This window comes from Mus pahari, chromosome 3 (genome assembly GCF_900095145.1).
Source record: "Mus pahari chromosome 3, PAHARI_EIJ_v1.1, whole genome shotgun sequence".
In the NCBI taxonomy this organism is placed as follows: Eukaryota; Metazoa; Chordata; class Mammalia; order Rodentia; family Muridae; genus Mus; species Mus pahari.
Genome location: NC_034592.1, coordinates 146761006 through 146779987, shown reverse-complemented (window position 1 = coordinate 146779987; position 18982 = coordinate 146761006). Strand labels below are relative to the sequence as shown.

Here is an 18982-nt window from a genome sequence, read left to right as displayed (position 1 = left end):
CCTGATAAAAAGGGATGTCCCAGCATCCTCTAGACTTGGTGCTTCTCAAAGATGTTAGGTGGTACTGGAATCCGATGCAGTGGCATCAAATTCAGTGATTTGAAAGGGTTATTGTCTTTCCAAAAGCTAAAATTTTCTCTTCTAGAAAATGCTGTGTGAGTGTTTATAAAATGTCTAAAATGCTACATTTTCTGTTATAAAATTCTGGGCAATGAAATATAAGTGGGCACCATTTCTTACAGCTTCCTTCCCAGTGAGAAGACCCCAGGCTGTGCCCTTTTTGCCCATTCTCCACTTCATTTTCAAAGTCATGCTGGCTGATGCTTTGCCAGTCATCCTAAACACAAGGCACGGGCAGGAATGGACATGCGTGCCTTGGATGGCTAAGGAAAACCACCCCAAAGCAGCCTGGGGCTCAGTTACTATGGACCTTCCCCAAGGAGCCCGAGATTTTCGGCTTCTTTGGTACAAGGAAATAAATTTGTCTCTTAAGTCATGATCTTGTACTAGCTGTCACACTGATACAGGCTTCAAAGCATTTCACAATCTGACCTTCATCAGGTTTACTTTCCCTGTATATTTTCGAATCCAACAATTTAGCCAAACTGATTATTTTTCTTCCTCCTCCTCCTCCTCCCTTCTTCCTCTTTTTTTTTTTTTTTTTTTTGCTTATTTTATTTTTGAGACAGTCTCTTGAAACCCAGGCTGACCTCAAATAAGCTAGGAAGCCAAAGCTGTCCCCCTGCCTCCACCTCACAGCCAGCCCAGCCTTTCCACTCAGTGTTCTAAGGCAGCAACTTCTCCCCATGGGACCCTTCTCCCTCTGCCTCGCTTGGCTACTCGTGTCCTTGAGATCTCGGCCTAAGAAACCATCTTGCCAATTGTCTTTCCTGAGAGCAGAGGATGACTTGGCCATGCTACTTACTATCCTGTGCATGATAGTTACCTGATTTTCTCCTGGTAAACTCTGTGAAATCAGGAAAGTACTTCATCTTACTCAGAACTATATTCTGAATGCCTTGCAGAGATGAAATTCCTAAGTATCTCTTGGCAAAATGGAGTGAATGAGTGATGGAGGTATGACACTAGTTAGTTAATGACAGTGGAGTTGGTATCTTTGCAATATGAAGAATGAGGTGAAATGAGTGGTATATTATTATTTATTATTTATATCATATTCTGTTCCCCAAAGAACTTATAGAGGCAGGATAACTGGAACTCCTCAGAACTTGCCCTCAGAGACACTGGCTTAAGAGACTCTAGTGGAAGGCTACAGGATCATCTGGGGGCAGGAGGGGACTAAGAAAGTAGTGGCATCTTGTCCCACCTCACCTCTAGAGTCTCACTTGGAAGTCCTACCTCAGAAGAAAAGCACTGTGGGGGCGGGGCAGCAGGATAGTGTTAGAGGTAAAGCAGGGGAGGCTAACTCTCAGGCACACCATCCACCATCCTTCCCTCCCTTTGGTGCCAAAGTAAGGAAAGTGTCAGGTCTTCTCCAGAGTGCTCTGTTGGGCCTAGGTCTCCTCTCCATGGAGAACAGCCGGACTGGTCAGTCTGTAAGAGGCCCACTGCTAGCTGCAGGGTCCGGGCTCTGCCCCTCCATCATCCCCGTCCTCCTCATCAGATTGTGCCAAGGGAGTGTCTCCTCCCCCATCACTTGGATTTGGACTGCGCAGGTTGGAGGAGTCAGAGGACAAGGAGGAGGTCCGGGATGTGGTCCTGTCGGACGTGGGTACCAGCAGGCTCAGCTCCTCTGGATGGTCATCCACTCCTGCCCAGACAGAAGAGCGGGTCAGGGCCACACACAGGGCTAGAGAACTCAGACAGGTATCTGGCCAGAAAAAAGTACAGAGGGCTGGCGCCTGTCTAGAATTACTTCCCAGTCAGTGAGGAGCCAGAATCAGAACCTCCAGCCCCTTCCATATCACTATTCCATCTTACGTTCCAGTGTCAAAAATCTCAAAGTTCAGGCTCTTCCTCATTTCTTCCTGGAGAGCTTTAGGGAAGCCATGTTTTCCCTACCAAGGACTCTGTTCTTCCTGTGAAAGGGGTACCTGCATTTCTAAGTTCTTAGGGTAAAATCCTAAGAATGTGTATCAAATGTCTGAGAGGCCACGAGGAAATAGAGCTATTTGGTTTTTTTAGACTGGGTCTTGCTCTGTAGTTGGCTTCAAACTTGAGATCCTCTGTCCTGCCTCTGTTTTCTGAGGGCTATTATCAGAAGGAGCAATGGATCTCAGGAACAGTTTAAATTAAGAGTATGAGTCTTTCTTGGTAAGCGTACAGGGTCTGGAGCCAGGCAGAGGGTTTGAATATCAGCATTCTACTTCCTGCCTATGTGACTGAACTTCTCTGAGACTAATTTTCTTTTACTTCTTTTTTTATTTCAGTGCTAAAATCAAACTCAAGAGTACTTGCCAGGCAAGCATACTGTATAAACTGTGCTTCTGAACTCACTCCCAGCCCGTAGCTTCTTTATGAAATGAAGAGCCTACTCCCTACCTTGACAGAACATTAGGGTCAAGAGAAAACATGTGAAATACTTTAGCACAGTATTAAGACCCTAGTAAATTATTCAGTAAAAATTAGTATTATAGGGTCTGGAGAGATGAGTCAGCAATTAAGAGCACCCGCAGCTCTTCCAAAGGACCTGGGTTCAAATCCCAGCACCCACATGGCAGCTCATAACTGTCTGTAACTCCAAGATCCAATACCCTCACACAGACATACATGCAGGCAGAACACCAATGCATATAAAATAAAAATAAGTTATTAAAATAACTACTATTATAGCCACACGTGGTGGTACACATCTTTAATCCCAGCACACTGGGAGGAAGAGGCAGGTGGATCTCTATGAGTTCAAGAACAGCCAAGGCTACACAGAGAAAGCCTGTCTCGAAAAACAAACAAACAACAAAAAAATTCTGATAGTAATTATGTTAATTCCACAAATATAAAAATTTAAAAGCTAAACTAGCTAACCATTGCTAGAACTTTGACTGAGGAATCTGTACCCCAGTTGCCCCTTAGAGTCAACTTCCCTAAATGAGAGCAGCCAACTGTTTCTCTAGCAGAAACACATACTTCCAACTTCTACTTAAGATTCTTCCCTGGCTCAGACCTACAACCTCTTTCTTTTCTGGCTCAAATATCCAGCTCTGGCCAAGTGGTACCCAGGTTCCCAAAGCAGAGGGACATACCAGACATCTGGGGAGCTGGCGGGGACTCCTCACAAGGCAAGAACACATCTGCTCCATCCTGCTCTGCAAGATCAATGAACTCCACCTGCTCCAGTGTATCCACATTCACTTCCATAGACGAGATGCTGCCTATGGGGGCTGCACACAAGGAAAAGGAGAGCAAACAGACCAGGATAGAGCTGAGAGATGATCAGACGTGCCTGTAAGACCCCAATTTCAGAGTTTACTGGGCCACAAAAACAGGAAGGGACCTGGCCCCCAAGATCTGAGAGTCACAAGGACACCTTCCCCAACCTAGCCCAAGTCCATTCCTCAAAACTTGAAACTTACGTCTTTGTGACTCAAGATGCAGATGGGACAGGGGGAAGACAAACTCTGTCTCCGGCTGTAAAATGTCCTCGAAGAACTTCTGCCGCTCCCGGAGCCGCAGCTGCTGGCGCTCCAGGGCTGCTCGTGGATTTGGATCCATGTCGGCCCCTGTGAGGGAATGGAGCAAAGCAAGCAGAGTTGTGGGGATGAGAAAGAACGCAGGGGGGCCAGGCCGAAGGAGCCCCTCGGCAGCTGGCATCCCAGCAGCACAGCCTCACTTCCAGTCAGGACAGCTCCGGCCTCAGCAGCCTCTTTTGCTTCTGTGAAAACAAGACTCAGATAGAGGCATGGCTGGCCCTGGTTCCACAAAGGGGATGACAGTTCCAGGCACTGCAAGAGCCTGTCGTTAATGAAGGCTGCCAATGCTGGCTAACTGCCTACATGCCCTTCTGAGAGACTGGAAGGGGCTGGCCATTTGATGGACCCAGCTCCCTTCTGAAGGCCAGGGAAGAACAGGGTGAGATGGATAAAGTATGGGGCACCAAACCTCTGGTTCATCCCACCCCTTACAAAACTCAAAGAAAGACTATAGCAAAGTCCATAACACTCCATGCTTCCTGCCCCCCAAAACACACACCCATCACCACCACTACCACCACAATCCTCATCACCTTCAAACCCTTTTTCTGAGGGCAAAAACCTAACTTCCTGACTTGCCTCTGCCCCTTTCTGGCCCCAGGGGTCCCACCTGAAGGTACCACCCTACCTCCCTCAAACACTACCGACTGCGTGAAGGACGGCTGTTTGTAGAGAATTGAGCACCTGTCTGTCCTCTGAGCTCAGAGTTGTCCCCTCCTCACACATCCATCTGGCTTATTTCCCAAGCTAGTTAAGTACCAACTAGAAGGGTGGGGACTGAGTACAGTTCAGACCAGGTGTCTAGATTGCCAATACTGAGAGTTTTGCAGAACACCAGAGCTCTGGGGCCAGCGCTGAACCCATGCATCACTAGGGACAGGGTAATCTCTAGAGTGAGGACCAGATTGTCATCCTCCAATAAACCTCATCTGGCCACAGTGTAATCACAGCTCGTGGCCAGGTCCTCGAGTACTGGGGTAGCTCAGGACGAACCCGAAACTAATGATGCAGGCAGGGCCAAGTCAGTGCCCAGAGCTGATGTGGCTGCCGGCTAGCTAGGGAGAAAGGGAGCCGCAGACGCGGACTCCAGAAAGGCTTAGAGCTGCCGCCCAGGTCACAACGCTAAAAATACCCAGGGCCCCAGGGGCGGTCTGCGGAGCTGCGGAGAGGGGAGCCGAGCTCGCGAGGGAGCTGCCGCTGACCCGGGGCCACCCGGACGCCTCTCTTTTCCCCTCCCCCTGACGTTGTGGTCTTACCAGGCTGAAGGGATTGTCCACAGGGGGGTTGCGGAGCCAATTCCCAAAGCTAGGTAGTTGTTTACACGACCATAGGTACTGGGAAGAGTAGGGAAGACCGGAGGCTGACACCGGGAAGGAACCAGGGAAATGGAGAACGAACGCCCTCTGTCCCGGCCCCACCCGCGCCTGAGGAGGCAAGAGGCAAAGAATTCCCTAAAAGGGGACTGGCGCGTGGGCGAAGACGGGGCGGGCGGAGGAGGACACCCCAAGTTCCCGTGCTGCGGGGGCCCAGTTCGCCGCACCTGAGCCCAACCCCGCATTCCCCCCTACCTGCAGCGCCCGCGCCCCGCTGGCTCGCTGGGTGCGCTCCCGACAGGCGGCGGCGGGGGCGTGGGAGCGAGCAGCGCCGGCCGGGTGGGGCTGTGCCTGCGGGGTTCCCTGGGGACCGGCGGCCCTGGGAGTCGGGAACGAGGAAGAGGCGGGAGGCGGAAGTGGGGGCGGGGCGGGCACTCGGGGCTGGCGGCGGAGGACAGCTCCTCTGAACGCCGGGACCCGGACTTGCGGGGCGGGCGAAAAGTTCCCGCACGCATCCCTCCTCGCTCCGCCCGCGCGAGGCTGCGCGAGGCTGCGCGCGCCCCGAAGCACTAGCGGCACCCCCGCCCGGCGCACAGCGGCTACGGGCACACGCGGGCTCCGGCCCACGCACACTTGATGCTCTCCGACTCCAGAGCAGCGCCCACGCAACGACCACGCGCACGCGCCCGCTGCCCGCCTCGCCGCACCTCGATCACCCTGGCCACGGTTACGCGCACACTTCTCCAGAAGGCGCGGGATGGGGAAGCGGGGTCGGCTGCTGCCCAGTGAGTCAAGTGCATGGACCTTGGATTCCCTCAGCTGGCCTAAGGACCACACAGAGCCGCCGCCCTACGGGTTAGCGCACTGGGCGAGTCAGGGCTGGAGGGGATGCGCCGCACCCTACACGCCGGCAGGGAGCCAACACCTCGAGGTGCTCTAGAGATGCCAGACGTCCAGCCAGGCGTGGGTGGGCGGTCCAGTCGGAAACTGCCCCCTCTCAGCGTCTCCTGGCTCAAACCAGGACTAGGAGTGTCCAGTAGCAGCCCCTGGATCAAGGCTCTGTCGCCTCCCTCCCCATGCCCTTGTCTGGGCTCTGAATACAGTGTGAGGATGAGCCATGACTCTCTGTGTGTGTGTGTTTTCCATTAGAAATCTGTGTTGGGGACAAGCTACCAGGAAATCATCCTTGTCATCTCCCTCTCTTTTGAGACCCACATTAAAATACACCTCCATTTCACGTCATTTCTGTTCCCACTCTGGCTCAGCTTCCCACAGTAGTAGCCTCCTTCAGGGTTTCCTGCGTCCTCTCTTGCCTGGCTACATTCTACACACAGGACAGCTCAAGAGCACATGTCTCATGTTTTAATGTCCTTTGTTATAATAAAATCTAGGCTCTGGTATTTTAAGTCTTCCTTTCTTTTTCCCTTCTTCCCTTCCCTTCCCTTCCCTTCCCTTCCCTTCCCTTCCCTTCCCTTCCCTTCCCTTNCCTTCCCTTCCCTTCCCTTCCCTTTCCCTTTCCCTTTCCCTTTCCCTTTCCCTTCTTTCACTTTCCCCTTCCCCTTCCCCTTCCCCTTCCCCTTCCCCTTTCCCTTCCCTTTCCACACGGTTTCTTTGCATAGCCCTGCTGTCCTGGTACTTGCTCTGTAGACCAGGTTAGCTTCAAAATCCAGGAGGCTAACTTGAAACTGGGAGTTTCAAGTGATCTTGAAAAGCAGGGAAGAGGGAGGGTATGTGCAAAGGGTTTGGGGTATGAGAAACATGCACATCTGGGTTTCCCACTGGGGGACAGTACTCCAGCAATGCCTGAGGCATGGGCTCTTCTGTGTGGTGAGGCTGAGAACAGCCCTGTGAAGTAAGTACAGTAAGCCCCTGTCTCACTCATCCAGAAGAGTGGACTAGTCTGTGGGAGGCAGTGAATGCCGAGGCTAAGATTACAGCCAGACCCCTTCGGGCAGTGTAAACCAGCTCCTAACCCTTCTCTGACTCTAGATCCTGCCTACTAACTAGGGCTCATTAACCCTACTAACCTACTAACTAGGGCTCATTAACCCTACTAATCTAACTAGGGCTCATTAACCCTACTAACCTACTAACTAGGGCTCATTAACCCTACTAACCTACTAACTAGGCCTCATTAACCCTACTAACCTACTAACTAGGGCTCATTAACCCCTTTCTCTTAGTGCAGGACTTGAGACACACTGGAAATGCTCCATCAGCCTCAGCTCTCTTGTTGGGCTGGGCTCTGAGAAAGGGAAGACTGCATTCCACTGTGAACTTATGCACAGAGGGGGCCTTGACTGTCAGCACTACTGTGGGAGTTACCAGTGCCTCTGAGGTACATGTTATTATGTCCACGTAACAGACGCAGAAACAGAGCTACAGTAGAGGAACCATTGAGGTTTTAAGCTAGTCAGGGCTGGAACTGGAACCTAGGTAGGCCGCCTCCTGAGATAGCTGTCACCACGACTCCAAGCATGCTCTCTTATCCTTTTGTAAGTTTGTTTTTCAAGAAATATAGCAGATAGAGTCTTACTTCTCATTAATGGATAGAGTAAATACTTAGTCTCATTTTTTACCATAGAAATGAGGCCAACTCTGGATGGTATACATTGGCTGGAGCTTAGCTCCCAAGGTCACCGACTCTCTCTCACCCTATCTCCTACCCCTGCCCCATTTTCAAACTCATCTCAGGAAGAACAACTCTGGAAAGCAGGCTTTTTAAAGTTAGTCAGGTGCAGGAGAGCAAAGTGTAGAACAGGAGCTCACTCTAACTGACTGGGATTAATCAACTTATTATTTTCAATCAAAGTTGATGAAAGATCAGGGTGTCTGTCTCTTTTATTGCCAGATATTTACCAAGGACTGGTTAGAAGAGGGTGATATTGAAGCTGAAATTAAGTCATTGAGCTACACTAGAACTGTGTCATCCAAAAGATTGATCCCAGGTGGCAAGGAATGGACTGGCCGAGAGAGTAGAAAAGATCAGTAAGGAATAGATGGCTTGATGCTTCTGGCTTCCAGCTGGGATGCAGGCATCTGGGAAGAGCATTAATTTCTAAAATTTGTTAGATAGTGTTTATAGCTTCCGTCAGCCCTCAAAGAATCAAGGTTGCAAAGTAACTAAGGAACGTGAATTCCAAAGGATAGGAGCTTCCATGAAGACACAGAATGTAGGCCCTGGTTTACTTCTGAGGGGGGAATATGAAATCGCTATGCATAAAGATAAGAAGAATTAGAAGAACTAGTTAGCTAAAATGATTATTGAACCATTAAAGGCTCACTGTGGCTCAAACAGGCCAAGTCTGTATGAATCCAGATGACAACAGTGACAGACAATTCAGTCTCTCACACTAATGGCTTCACACACAAATGGCTTCACACACAACAGCAACTTCCAGGCACAAATAACACAGTGCTTGGTGTCTACCATTCTACGTCCTATGTCCATGGATTGGTCAAAACACAATACACATATGGAAATACAAAAACTCGCAAGAATCAAAGTCAGAGGCTGGGTAGTGGTGCACACCAGCACCCAGGAGGCAAACAACGGAATGTCTGAGTTCAAGGCCAGCCTGGCTTCCAAGAGAGTTCCAGTCAGGGCTATACAGAGAAAGCCTGTCTTGAAAAACCAAACAAAACCAAAGAGTCCAAGTCATGACTCTTTGTGAAGTCATCAGAAGGACCAGATCTGAGCCCCAGATGCTGCAGCTGTCTGACAGAATATAAGAGAATGATGATCCATGAGATGTTCTCATGGAAAACGGAGATGACATAAATGAGCAGAATCTTCAGCAGAGAGCAAGAAACTATGAAGATCATATGCAGCACTAGATACAGACACATCCGAGATCTGAAGAACACAGTAAAGTTCAACACAGGAAGCAAGGAAGAAATCAGTGAACTTGAAGACCGTTCAACAGACGCTTCTCAAGATGAAACATAAAATAAACATCACCACCACTGGGGCTGGGATGTCACTCAAGTAGGGAAGGGCCTATGTAGAATGTACAAGGCTCTGCATGAAAACAGGGCCTGAGAGCATGTACCTGTAAAAGCAACACGTGGAGGTGGAGGCAGGAGGGTCAGAAGGTCACCCTTCATCTGCATAGTGAGTTTGAGGCCAGCTTAGGCTAGATGCAACCCTGCCTCAAAAGAGAAAAATATCTAGAGTAAAAAAAGTAGGCTGGTGTGGTGGTGCACGCCTTTAATCCTAGCACTCTGGAGGCAGAGGCAGGCAGATCTCTGAGTTGGAGGCCAGCCTGGTCTACAGAGTGAGTTCCAGCACAGGGAGAAACCCTAATTTTGTCTTACTATTCTATTGTGTTCTCTCTCTCTCTCTCTCTCTCTCTCTCTCTCTCTCTCTCTCTCTCTCTCTCTGTACATGAATGTGAGAATACAGGTGTCAGCTGTGCTTGCTGGTATGTATATTATACATGTGTGCCCAGAGGTCAGCATGAGGACACCACTCACTCACCTTACTTTTGAAACAAGGTCTCTCTCTGCATTTGATCTCATACATTGGCTACCCTGACTGTCCGTCACCAGCAGGGTGGGTGGGACTCTGGCCAGCCAGCACACCTGGCTTCTACATGGGTGCTATGAATCCAACTCAGCTCCCCGTGTCTGCACAGTAGGTACTTTATTGACTGAGACATCTACCCAGATCCCACTATCACTATTTTACTATTTGTATTCTATAAAACCAGATTGTATATTTTAATCGTATGCAACAAAATTATATACAATAAAACTTCAAAGATTTCCTGTTGAACACGTTAAAAATAAATCACCACTAATAACTAGTGTAGCCCCCTCCTTGGGCTCTTGGTTGAGTCTGCCTTGATGAGAATGTGAGGATTCCAAAGGCCTTGACTCTCTTTCAGGAGCTAACTTGAAGCCACTAAGAAGTAGTCCTATGCTTTTTTTTTTTTTTTTTTTTTTTTTTTTTTGTGGGGTGTTGGGAGGGAGGGTTTCTCTAGCCCTGGCTGTCCTAGAACTTGCTTTGTAGGTGATCAGGCTGGCCTTGAACTCACAGAGATCTGCCTGCCTCTGGGACAGTCCCAAGTGCTGGGACTAAATGCATGCACCACCACGCCTAGCTTCCTATGCCTCTGTATGTGTTTTGCAAGTTTTGGGTTTTCATAAGACTCATTTTGAGTTAATTTTTAGATTTGAGATCTGGGTTAAAGTTCACTGTTGCATTACAACAATGCAAGGATTTCAATACAACTTAGTAAAAAGGTTATCGTCTAAACCTGAAGTGCTCTGTAATGCCTTTATAATACATCAGAGCTTCCCAGAAACACTTAAAATCAGACAGGGAACCCTGCAACTTTTCCAAAGCCACATTGCATTTGCCTTTCTTCATTCATTTTAAAATTAGATTGTTGATTTCTATACAGAATTCCGTTAGGATTTTGACTCTTCTGTTTATTTTGTGAGAGGGTTCTGCAATACAGTCCTAGCTGCCCCAAAACGTGTGGTAATCCTCCTGCCTCTGCCCCCCCACCCCATTTTTGGCATGTAGGTGTGGACATCATACCCTGTGTCCTTGGCTCTCAAGCTCTGTTCTGAACATCCCACCTCTGCATATTCATTTGCAGTTTAATTTTTTCAACCTGTGTCTGCCAGTGGAATTTTGGAGTTCAGGAGCCTTTTCTTGCTGTTAAAAATATTTTTAAATTTACATTTATTTATTTACTTACTTATAGCTTGCCACAGCATGCATTTGTCAGGGGACAAATTACAGGAGCTGGCTTTCTTTTTCTACCATGTGGGGTTCAGAAATTAAACTCAGGCTGCCAGGCTCTGAAGCAAGCATCTCTATCCAGAAGCCATATTGCCAGCTCCAAAATTATTTTTAAAAATTTGAAATGACTATAGATTCAAAGACAACTAAAAACTCTTACAGCTCTTCCTTGGTCTGAGAAAGATTTTCTCGTCCCTCAGCACTGCCAGGTGTGTTAGGTCATCAGTGCATCGTCCAGACTGCAATGAGGGCTTATGCTGGGTTAGGATGGTGGGGGCTGAGAGGTTCTCAGAGCCATGACCCCACCACAACACAACCCCTGCATCTACGACTCCGAGAACATCAAGGAAGAGAAGATGGGGACTGTAAGTGCTGAAGCACTAGGAAATCTGCTGTGTGATTGTAACTCCTAGGAATGACAGGAAGATTTACCCATTGCACTTCAACAGCATGGCTGCCTAAGCAAGGCCTGAAGAATTACCACCCCAGTCAGCACACCGACATGGAAAGGGCAAATCTCAGGACTCCCCACCCATCCATTCTCAAAGAAATAAGCAACCCTTACGGTGGGAGAAATGGTCTCCCTGGAATAAGCTCCCTACAGTTCCACTGGTCAGCCTTGAAATCAGATACTGACAAGTTGTGTGTAGACTGTATATTTAGAGCTTTCTTCTCTTTATGTATAGATGTGTGTGTGTATATATATATATGTGTGTGTGTGTGTGTGTGTGTGTGGTGTGTTATAACAATAACGATTTAATAAGAGGCCATGAATTTTAGAGGAAGCAAAGGTGGAGGGGACACAGGAAGACAGAGAATACGTAATTATAGTTAATTTCAGAAAAAGTGAGAGCACACAAACACCATGGCACCTGGAACAGGAGGAAGAGTCTTTTCTTTGGGGTGGCGTCAGACACCATGGCCAAGGCAACTCTTAGAAAACATTTCATTGGCGTTACAGTCACAGTCACTTGCTTACGGTTTAGAGGGTTAGATCGTCATAGCTGAGAGCTTTTCATCCGGATCCACAGACAACAACAGAGAGACACTAGATGGGCCTGGTGTGGGCTTCTAAAGCCTCAAAGCCCACTTCCAGTGACACACTGGGGATTAAGCAAGGAGAAGCACAAGCCTATGGATTCCATGCTCAGTCACACCACCGAGGTAGCCACTGGGAGGCCCCACTAGGTGACTTTGGACAGATATGCACATTGGCAGTACTAATTGGACTCAGTGTGTTACAATAGCAGTGTTTAAATTGGGACGGAGACATGTTGGGGATGGAGTCCAGGGGAGTTGAGAGGGAGAGAATGGGGGTAGAAATGACCAAGACACAGTGTACATGTATGAAATCTTCAAGAAAGAAAAGAAGAGTTCAGGTGATAGACTGTATGTCTAGAGCTTTCTCCTCTTTATTATTCCAGGCTTACCATCCAAGTCACTCGGTAGGCTTCTCTCCCCATGAAAGCATTTTCCCCGTGGAAATGGGAAGAGCCAACCAGGTGCACTATGGAAAACTGCTCATGAAGTGCTGTTATGGAACAATCTGGTCTCCAGGGTATGAACTGCTCAGGTGGTTCTACCTTGAGAAGGTAGGCCCCTTGAGCAGATAAGGGATGCCAGCTTTGACTTAGCTAAGTGTAATGGCTCACACCCAGGGTCCCAGCCTACCAGCACTCTGGAGGCTAAGGCAGGAGGACTGCAAGCTGGAGTCCAGTCTGCACCACAGAATGAGTTCCAGGCCAGGCTGGGCTACATAGCAAGACCCTGTGTTAAAAAAATTTTTTTTGAAAAAGATGTCTTCATTACAGCCACAGGAAGATAGTTCAGTGCTATCTTACAAAACTAAGCAGAGGACCAGCAATTGCGGTCTCTGGTTTTTCTCCAGAGGAGTAGAAAGCACATCTGCATAAACACCCAAGACAGCTGTTCACTGCAGCTTTGTTCATAACTGCCCAAACCTCAAGTCACAAAAGATGTCCTTTTTTAAAAAAATTATATATATATATATATATATATATATNTGTGTGTGTGTGTATATATATATATATATATATATATATATATNTGTGTGTGTGTGTGTGTGTGTGTGTGTGTGTGAGTACACTGTAGCTATCTTCAAACACACCAGAAGAGGGCATCAGATCCCATTACAGATGGTTGTGAGCCACCATGTGGCTACTAGGAATTGAACTCAGGACCTCTGGAAGAGTAGTCAGTACTCAACCCTGAGCCATCTCTCCAGCACCACAAAAGATGTACTTTAGTAGGTGAGGATAAATAAACTGAGATGTTTACAGAAAACAATATTATTTAGCACTAAAAAGAGGTGATCACTCAAGGTATGAAAAGACATGGAGTATGTTTAAATGATATTATTTTAAAAAGCCAATCCAAAATGGTTCAATAGTGATTTTCTACTTTGATCACAGGACATATGGAAGGCAGAGCTGTAAACCATAAAGAGGTCAGTGTTTGCCAGGGCTCGGTCAAGAAGGAGGGTTAAATAAAGTGGAGCCGAGGGGATTTTTTAGAGCAACGAGACAGTTCTGTGTGATGTAGTATCAAGGACACATCATTAAACATTCATCCAAACCAATACACTGGACAGTTGCAAGTGGGACCCCACTATGAAGGATGGCCTCCCATAATAAAGCTAGCACATCACTCCATGTTTGTCAGAAACTAACTGCTACTATTGGAGGAATGCAGAGGCTGCTTCCCAAGGTTGGAGGGCTATGGGAAATTTCTGTGCATTCTATTTTTTTCTTTTTTGAGACAGGGTCTCACTATGTATCTCAAGCTGACATGGAACTTGGTATGCAGACTAGGATAGCCTTGAACTCTCAGAGAAACCTGTTCCCCAAGTGCTGAGATAAAGGGCGTGTACCACTACACCCAGCTACTTAACTTTGATATAAACCTAACCCCCTCTAAAGGATAAAATCTTACAAGCGTTCTAATAGATGAACTAGAAGGGAATGAAAGGCAGTCAGGCTGGGCCCAGCACAGAATCTAACCTTTGTATGTCAGGCCCAGCCCTTCTAGGGCTCTCTAAAGGCGACTCCAAGGCTCACAGCCTGGCCCCTAGGCACACAATAACATAGTGCTTACTTACATTGTGTCCACGTTCCCAGTCCATCCTGCCACCCGTGGCTTAGAACTCCATTGCATGCCTAAACCCTTTACGTTCCCGTTCCCTCTAGTGAGAAGGCCCTGCTCACTCCATATCTTTTGTCCCCTTAGATTGGGTCGGGGCCCTCATTTACCCTTGTCACAGACAATGCTAGATAGTTGTGGGTTTTTGGATTGATTTTGTTTTTAACTTGATTATGCCCTATGATCCCATCAGACACAGTTCTAGGTCCTGGAGGACTTATCAATGAATGAAACAAAAACTCCCACCCTTGAGAAGTGGTGCCTTTCCCCTTGGCCTATGGGCTTGAGATGCATACAGAAAGGGAGCATGCTCGGCTTACGGGGCTGCTGTCCAAGGTGCCTACCCCAGAGCACACCCCAGCTCCTGAGCTGGCACTGTAAGTGGTCTGATGGAGCTGATGGAACTAACAGGCCTCAGAGGATCTGCAGTCCGGTACAATCCACCGGATAAGCCCGTAATGGCAGTAGCAGCAGCAGGATCCCTGGGCAGAGAAAGGCCAAGGAACACTGGGGTCCACACAAGAGTGTGCACAAGGGACTGTCCGTGACATCTATCTTCCTTCCTGATTACCCCTTGTCATCTTCCATGAGGCGTATTAATGCCCCAACACACCTTCATAAGACAGATAAAGGGTGTGTAAGAAAGTCCAGGATGGAGTGGGTTACTAAACTTGATTGGATATCAGATTGGCTGGGCAATGGGACAGAGCCTGAGAAGCTAATTCTTACAAGCTCTTTGGATTATTCTGATGCAGCACACGCACAGCAGGGCTTCAGACAGACCATCGTCCTTTAGGGTATGCCTCCATCTGTCCCGAGCCACCCTAACTTCCTCTTCAGTCTCCTGTTCTGCTACCACAGCCTCCATTTCTTTCTAGGCTCTGCTCAAATCTCATCTTCTTGATAAATATTTCACAAACCAGACTTCTACCTTAAAGGGAAAAGTTATGTGTACGTATGTGTGTATCTGCATGTGAGTACAGACACTTGTGGAACCAGAGGGCTGGTGGAACCCCCTGAAACTGAAGCTACAGTTGGCTGTGAGCTGTTCCACAATAGGTGCTGGGAACTGTTAGGTTATCCTCTGTAGGAGACGTGCTTTTAACCACTGAGCAATCTCTCTAGACTGGTCCTTGTTTTGTCAGATAGATAGTGTCTCTGTGTGTAGTTGGGCTGGTCTTGAACTGATTCTCCTGCCCCAGGCTCCCAAGTGCTGGCTTCCAGACTTATATAATCACACTTCTTAACACAGCAGACCCTTTCTTACTCCCTCCCCCTGTTTACTGTGATGCAAACACTTAGCTCCATCTGCTGTAAGTAACAAGGTAAGTCTGACTCGTAGGCTAGGGAAGTCTACTCATCCACTTGAGAATCTCTGCAGGCTTGTTCCAAAGTACAGCCACCACCAAAGGTTAAATGACTAAAGATATAATTACATAAATGACAATGAGCATATAAAGGTAAAGTGCACCCACTTGTCCCTTTCTAACCTTGAAAGCCATCATTTGTATGTCTCCCCGACAGTCTTTACCCTGTAGACTTGCATAGATATGATGCATAAAGGCATGTTCCTGAATAGTTTTTCTTTAGCCTAAGTCCAGTGACACCAACTGGTGAGCTGAAATTAACTTCAGCAGGAGTAGTTCATAGAGAGGTAAGCACGACAAACTGGGTTTAAAAGTATTGTTTCATTGATTTGTCCCTGGTTGGCATGGTCCAAATTCAGCTCATCTGTTGTATTTATAAATAGCTTTCTTGCATTAAAACCATGCCCACTCACATACTATCTGTGGCTGCTTTATACAGAACCAAGGTAGGCAGTTACAGCTACAGCTGAAAAGTCCCACAGTAGCAGCCCTTCACAAAAGAAAACTCCTGGCGACTGGCCTGTCTTTAAGTAATGGAAGCTGGGCTGGGGTGGAGCACAGCTTTAATCCCAGCACTTGGAGGTAGAGGCAGGTGGATCTCTATGAGTTTGAGACCAGCCTGGTCTACAGAATAGTTAGGGATATACAGAGAACCCCTGACTTGAAAAATTAAAAGAAGAAAAGAAAGAAAAAGAAAATCCTGGAGAAAACATTAGCTATGCAAAGCCAGTCAGGTCATGGGAGGGAGAGAGAAATTTCAAAGTTTCTCTTATTGTTTCATAGTTTCTGGTATTTCATATTTTTGTCTTCTTGCGCTCTAGTTTGAATACAAATTCCAATCCTTATGTTGGTACCGAATTTGTTTAGACATGACTACATGCTGGCTAGGGATAGAAAGAAGACTTAGGCAAAATTCAAGGAAAGTATACTATACGTATTAGCTACACTGGGAGAGACAACTAAGAGAGAGCTGAGTACAAGAACAAAGACAGCTCTCTGAGTTTGAGGCTAGCCTGGGCAAAATAGCAAGACAATTATTTCAAAAACAAAATCGAGGGCTGGAGAGACAGCTCTGTGCTTAGAAACAGACTCTGCTCTTATGAAAGATCCAAGTTTGCTTCCCAACACCCAAGCACCATAACGGCCTAGAGCTCTAACTCCTGGGGACAGCATTCTCTCTAGCCTCTGCAAGCACCCCCTACACACACACACACACACACACACACACACACACACACACACCACCACCACCACCACTCTCTGTGGCTTCTGCAAGCACCCCCTACACACGCACACGCACACACACACCATATAAATAAAAATAAATTACTTGTTAAAACCCGAAACAGGCTTGGTGTGGTGGTCCATGGCTTTAATCCCAGCCCTTAAACAGTAGAGGCAGACAGATCTCTTGTGAGTTCAAGATCATCCTGGTCTACAAAAAGAGTTCTAGGACAGCCAGGGTTCTGTCACACCAAGTCACCCTGTCTCCAAAAACCAAAACCAAAGCCAAACAAAAGAATAGTAACAACAATAAAATGTATAAGAGCATTATAAGATTATTTTTAGAGTTCTATCAGCAAAATGTATAATACACACACATACTGTTTGAGGGATACTTGTCTCCAGTACAATGTAAGCCAGTCTACAGCAATACCGCCCAAACTGTGCCTGATTTCAACTGAATATAAGCTCATTTTATTCTAGGAATTATACAAAGGAAAAAAGGTCACGGGTGCCAGTCAACATATGTGGCCTGGCTGGAGATGGGCAGTTTGGGAACTCCTGTTTTCATGGATTGACTTGTTGGGCCTACATTATGTTCTCAGCTCTACCAGCAACTAGTCATGTGAACTGGTAAACTACATAACCTTTAAAAATCTTAGCTTCATTTAAAAAGGGGGGTCCATCTTCTTTTTACCTCACAGGGAGGTCATGATCACATTCACCACCTGCCTCATACTGAGCTTCTCCACAGATGGGTGTGGTCTCTTGCCCCTTCACCCTTCACCCCTGGAGACACAATCCTGATGCTGTCACACATTTCAGTGATGTCACAGCTCCCCTGCCTGGCAGCTCCAGCACCATCCTATGTTACTCAGCCGAGTGCTGCAGTGCGAGGGGCAGGGTGCAGGCAGCACTGGTCCAGTCTTGCTCCTACAGCCCCAGCATGAGTCCATCTACAAAGAAGAGGCCGAGGAATAAAGTGTCTTCTAAGGTCAGACCTTGTCCTGGAGCCCTGGCAGGCCCCATAAAAGGGGTCTAACCAGAGAATCCAGCCACACCAAGGACAGTCTTTCCAGCCCTGTGGAAGGGGAAAGGGGAAGGGGAAAGGGGAAGGGGAAATGGAGGCCAGCAGAGCTAAACCACTCTCAGTTCTGTTCCAGCCTAGGACTGCTCAGACTGTACTCAGCCAAACAGGAAGGTACAATTCAGGAACTCGAGGGGATTCCCCTGTATTAGCTCTCTCTCTTTCTTCCTGCCCCTCAGATGCAAGATGAGAAACTGCAGGACAAGATAACCCAGCCTGTGAGCAAAGTCATCGAGCGGAACCGACTTAAAATGGTGAGCTAGTCCATGGTGGGATGGTGTAGCCCCTGCTTATGGAATCCAACCCCACCTGAAGTGTCACCCCCAGGTGCTAGACCCAGTGACCCATGGGAGCCAGCAGACTCAGCCCTGGGCTGAGCCAAGCAACAGGCAGGGGATGAAGGGCTCCCCTGGGAGATCTGGAGGCCTCTTTCCGGTTTCTTGACCCTGGCAGGTATTAAAAAACTTGTCCCTCTTGAAGCTATTCAAGAGCTCAAATAGCCGGATCCAAGAACTCCATAAGCTGGCCAGAAGGTGCTGGAATTCAATGTTCAAAGTTCCAAAGATCCTGCAAATCTCTTCCAGGTAAGCTCGGCCCATACCCCCTCCTCATACACTCACCCAATGGACCCAATGGCTATCTTTCCTAGGAACAGACATTGTAGTAAAGGATTGCACAGTGGCCCACTTTATAGAAGGGCTCTGTGCAACAGGTATTCACTCAAGCTATTTTACTGATAGGGCCTGACGCTCAGGAAGTGAAGTGATTTAGCTTGGCCAGCTGAATTGATAATTGGTAGAGTACCTGTTTGAAGTCATTCCCACCTCATAGCAAAGCTGTGGCTGTAACAGTGATCACAGTCACCTAGTGAAGGGCCACTGGTTACTGTGATACTGAGTCTATGTGGTGGGGAGCTTTCTTTGCTTCCTCTCCCTGGCAGCCTCGCCCAGAGACTCACTCACAGACTGCCCTCTGAGTCTGATGACCCATGAATCTTGCTCAGATCCTGATTATTCGTAGGTCACTCTAGAATGTGAGGAACATGTGTCTAAGTGTCCGCTCTCTGCCTGGCATGTTACATATGCACCCCTACTTAGTTCCTTCTTCACAACAATCCTATGTACATTATAGCCCCATTTTTATGATGGAGACCCAGGGCTCTGGGAGGTTACATGTCTCACCTCATCTGGATGACCGGAGTCTAACGTGTCTGTCTCCAAAGACTGCTGGAGTCTGCTGTGGCTGCACTGCTTCCTACTTGGCAGATCCTGAGAGCCGCCACCCACTGCCCATCACGCTCATCCTGAGAGCCGCCACCCACTGCCCATCACGCTCATCCTGAGAGCCGCCATCCACTGCCCAACACTCTCATCCTGAGAGCTGCCATCCACTGCCCATCACTCTCATCCTGAGAGCTGCCACCCCCT

The 18982-nt window shown here is 47.8% G+C and overlaps 2 protein-coding genes across 4 annotated transcripts in view; one reads left to right on the top strand and one right to left on the bottom strand.

Annotated features, from left to right (window-relative positions):
• Window positions 1-1142: 1142 nt before the first annotated feature.
• Dbndd2 (dysbindin domain containing 2) overlaps window positions 1143-18982 on the bottom strand; it is a 26145-nt gene continuing 8305 nt past the window's right edge. Inside the window, exons 1-4 of one of the 3 annotated variants that reach the window (XM_021194704.2) lie at window positions 5219-5466; window positions 3534-3680; window positions 3204-3341; window positions 1143-1771 (exon numbers count right to left, since the gene is read on the bottom strand). In XM_021194704.2, the coding sequence (XP_021050363.1) occupies window positions 1572-1771; window positions 3204-3341; window positions 3534-3672 (477 nt within the window). In that variant the 5' untranslated portion in view covers window positions 3673-3680; window positions 5219-5466 and the 3' untranslated portion in view covers window positions 1143-1571. Of the gene's footprint in view, window positions 1772-3203; window positions 3342-3533; window positions 3681-4906; window positions 5182-5218; window positions 5467-18982 lie in introns of those variants that run through there. The other 2 variants (XM_021194705.2, XM_029536737.1) reach the window with 2 other exon arrangements.
• Window positions 17347-18982, top strand: part of Tp53tg5 (TP53 target 5) — a 3731-nt gene continuing 2095 nt past the window's right edge. The window contains exons 1-3 of the mRNA XM_021195188.1: window positions 17347-17462; window positions 17735-17809; window positions 18009-18139. Coding sequence (XP_021050847.1) covers window positions 17415-17462; window positions 17735-17809; window positions 18009-18139 — 254 coding nt within the window. The 5' untranslated portion in view covers window positions 17347-17414. The remainder of the gene's footprint in view (window positions 17463-17734; window positions 17810-18008; window positions 18140-18982) is intronic.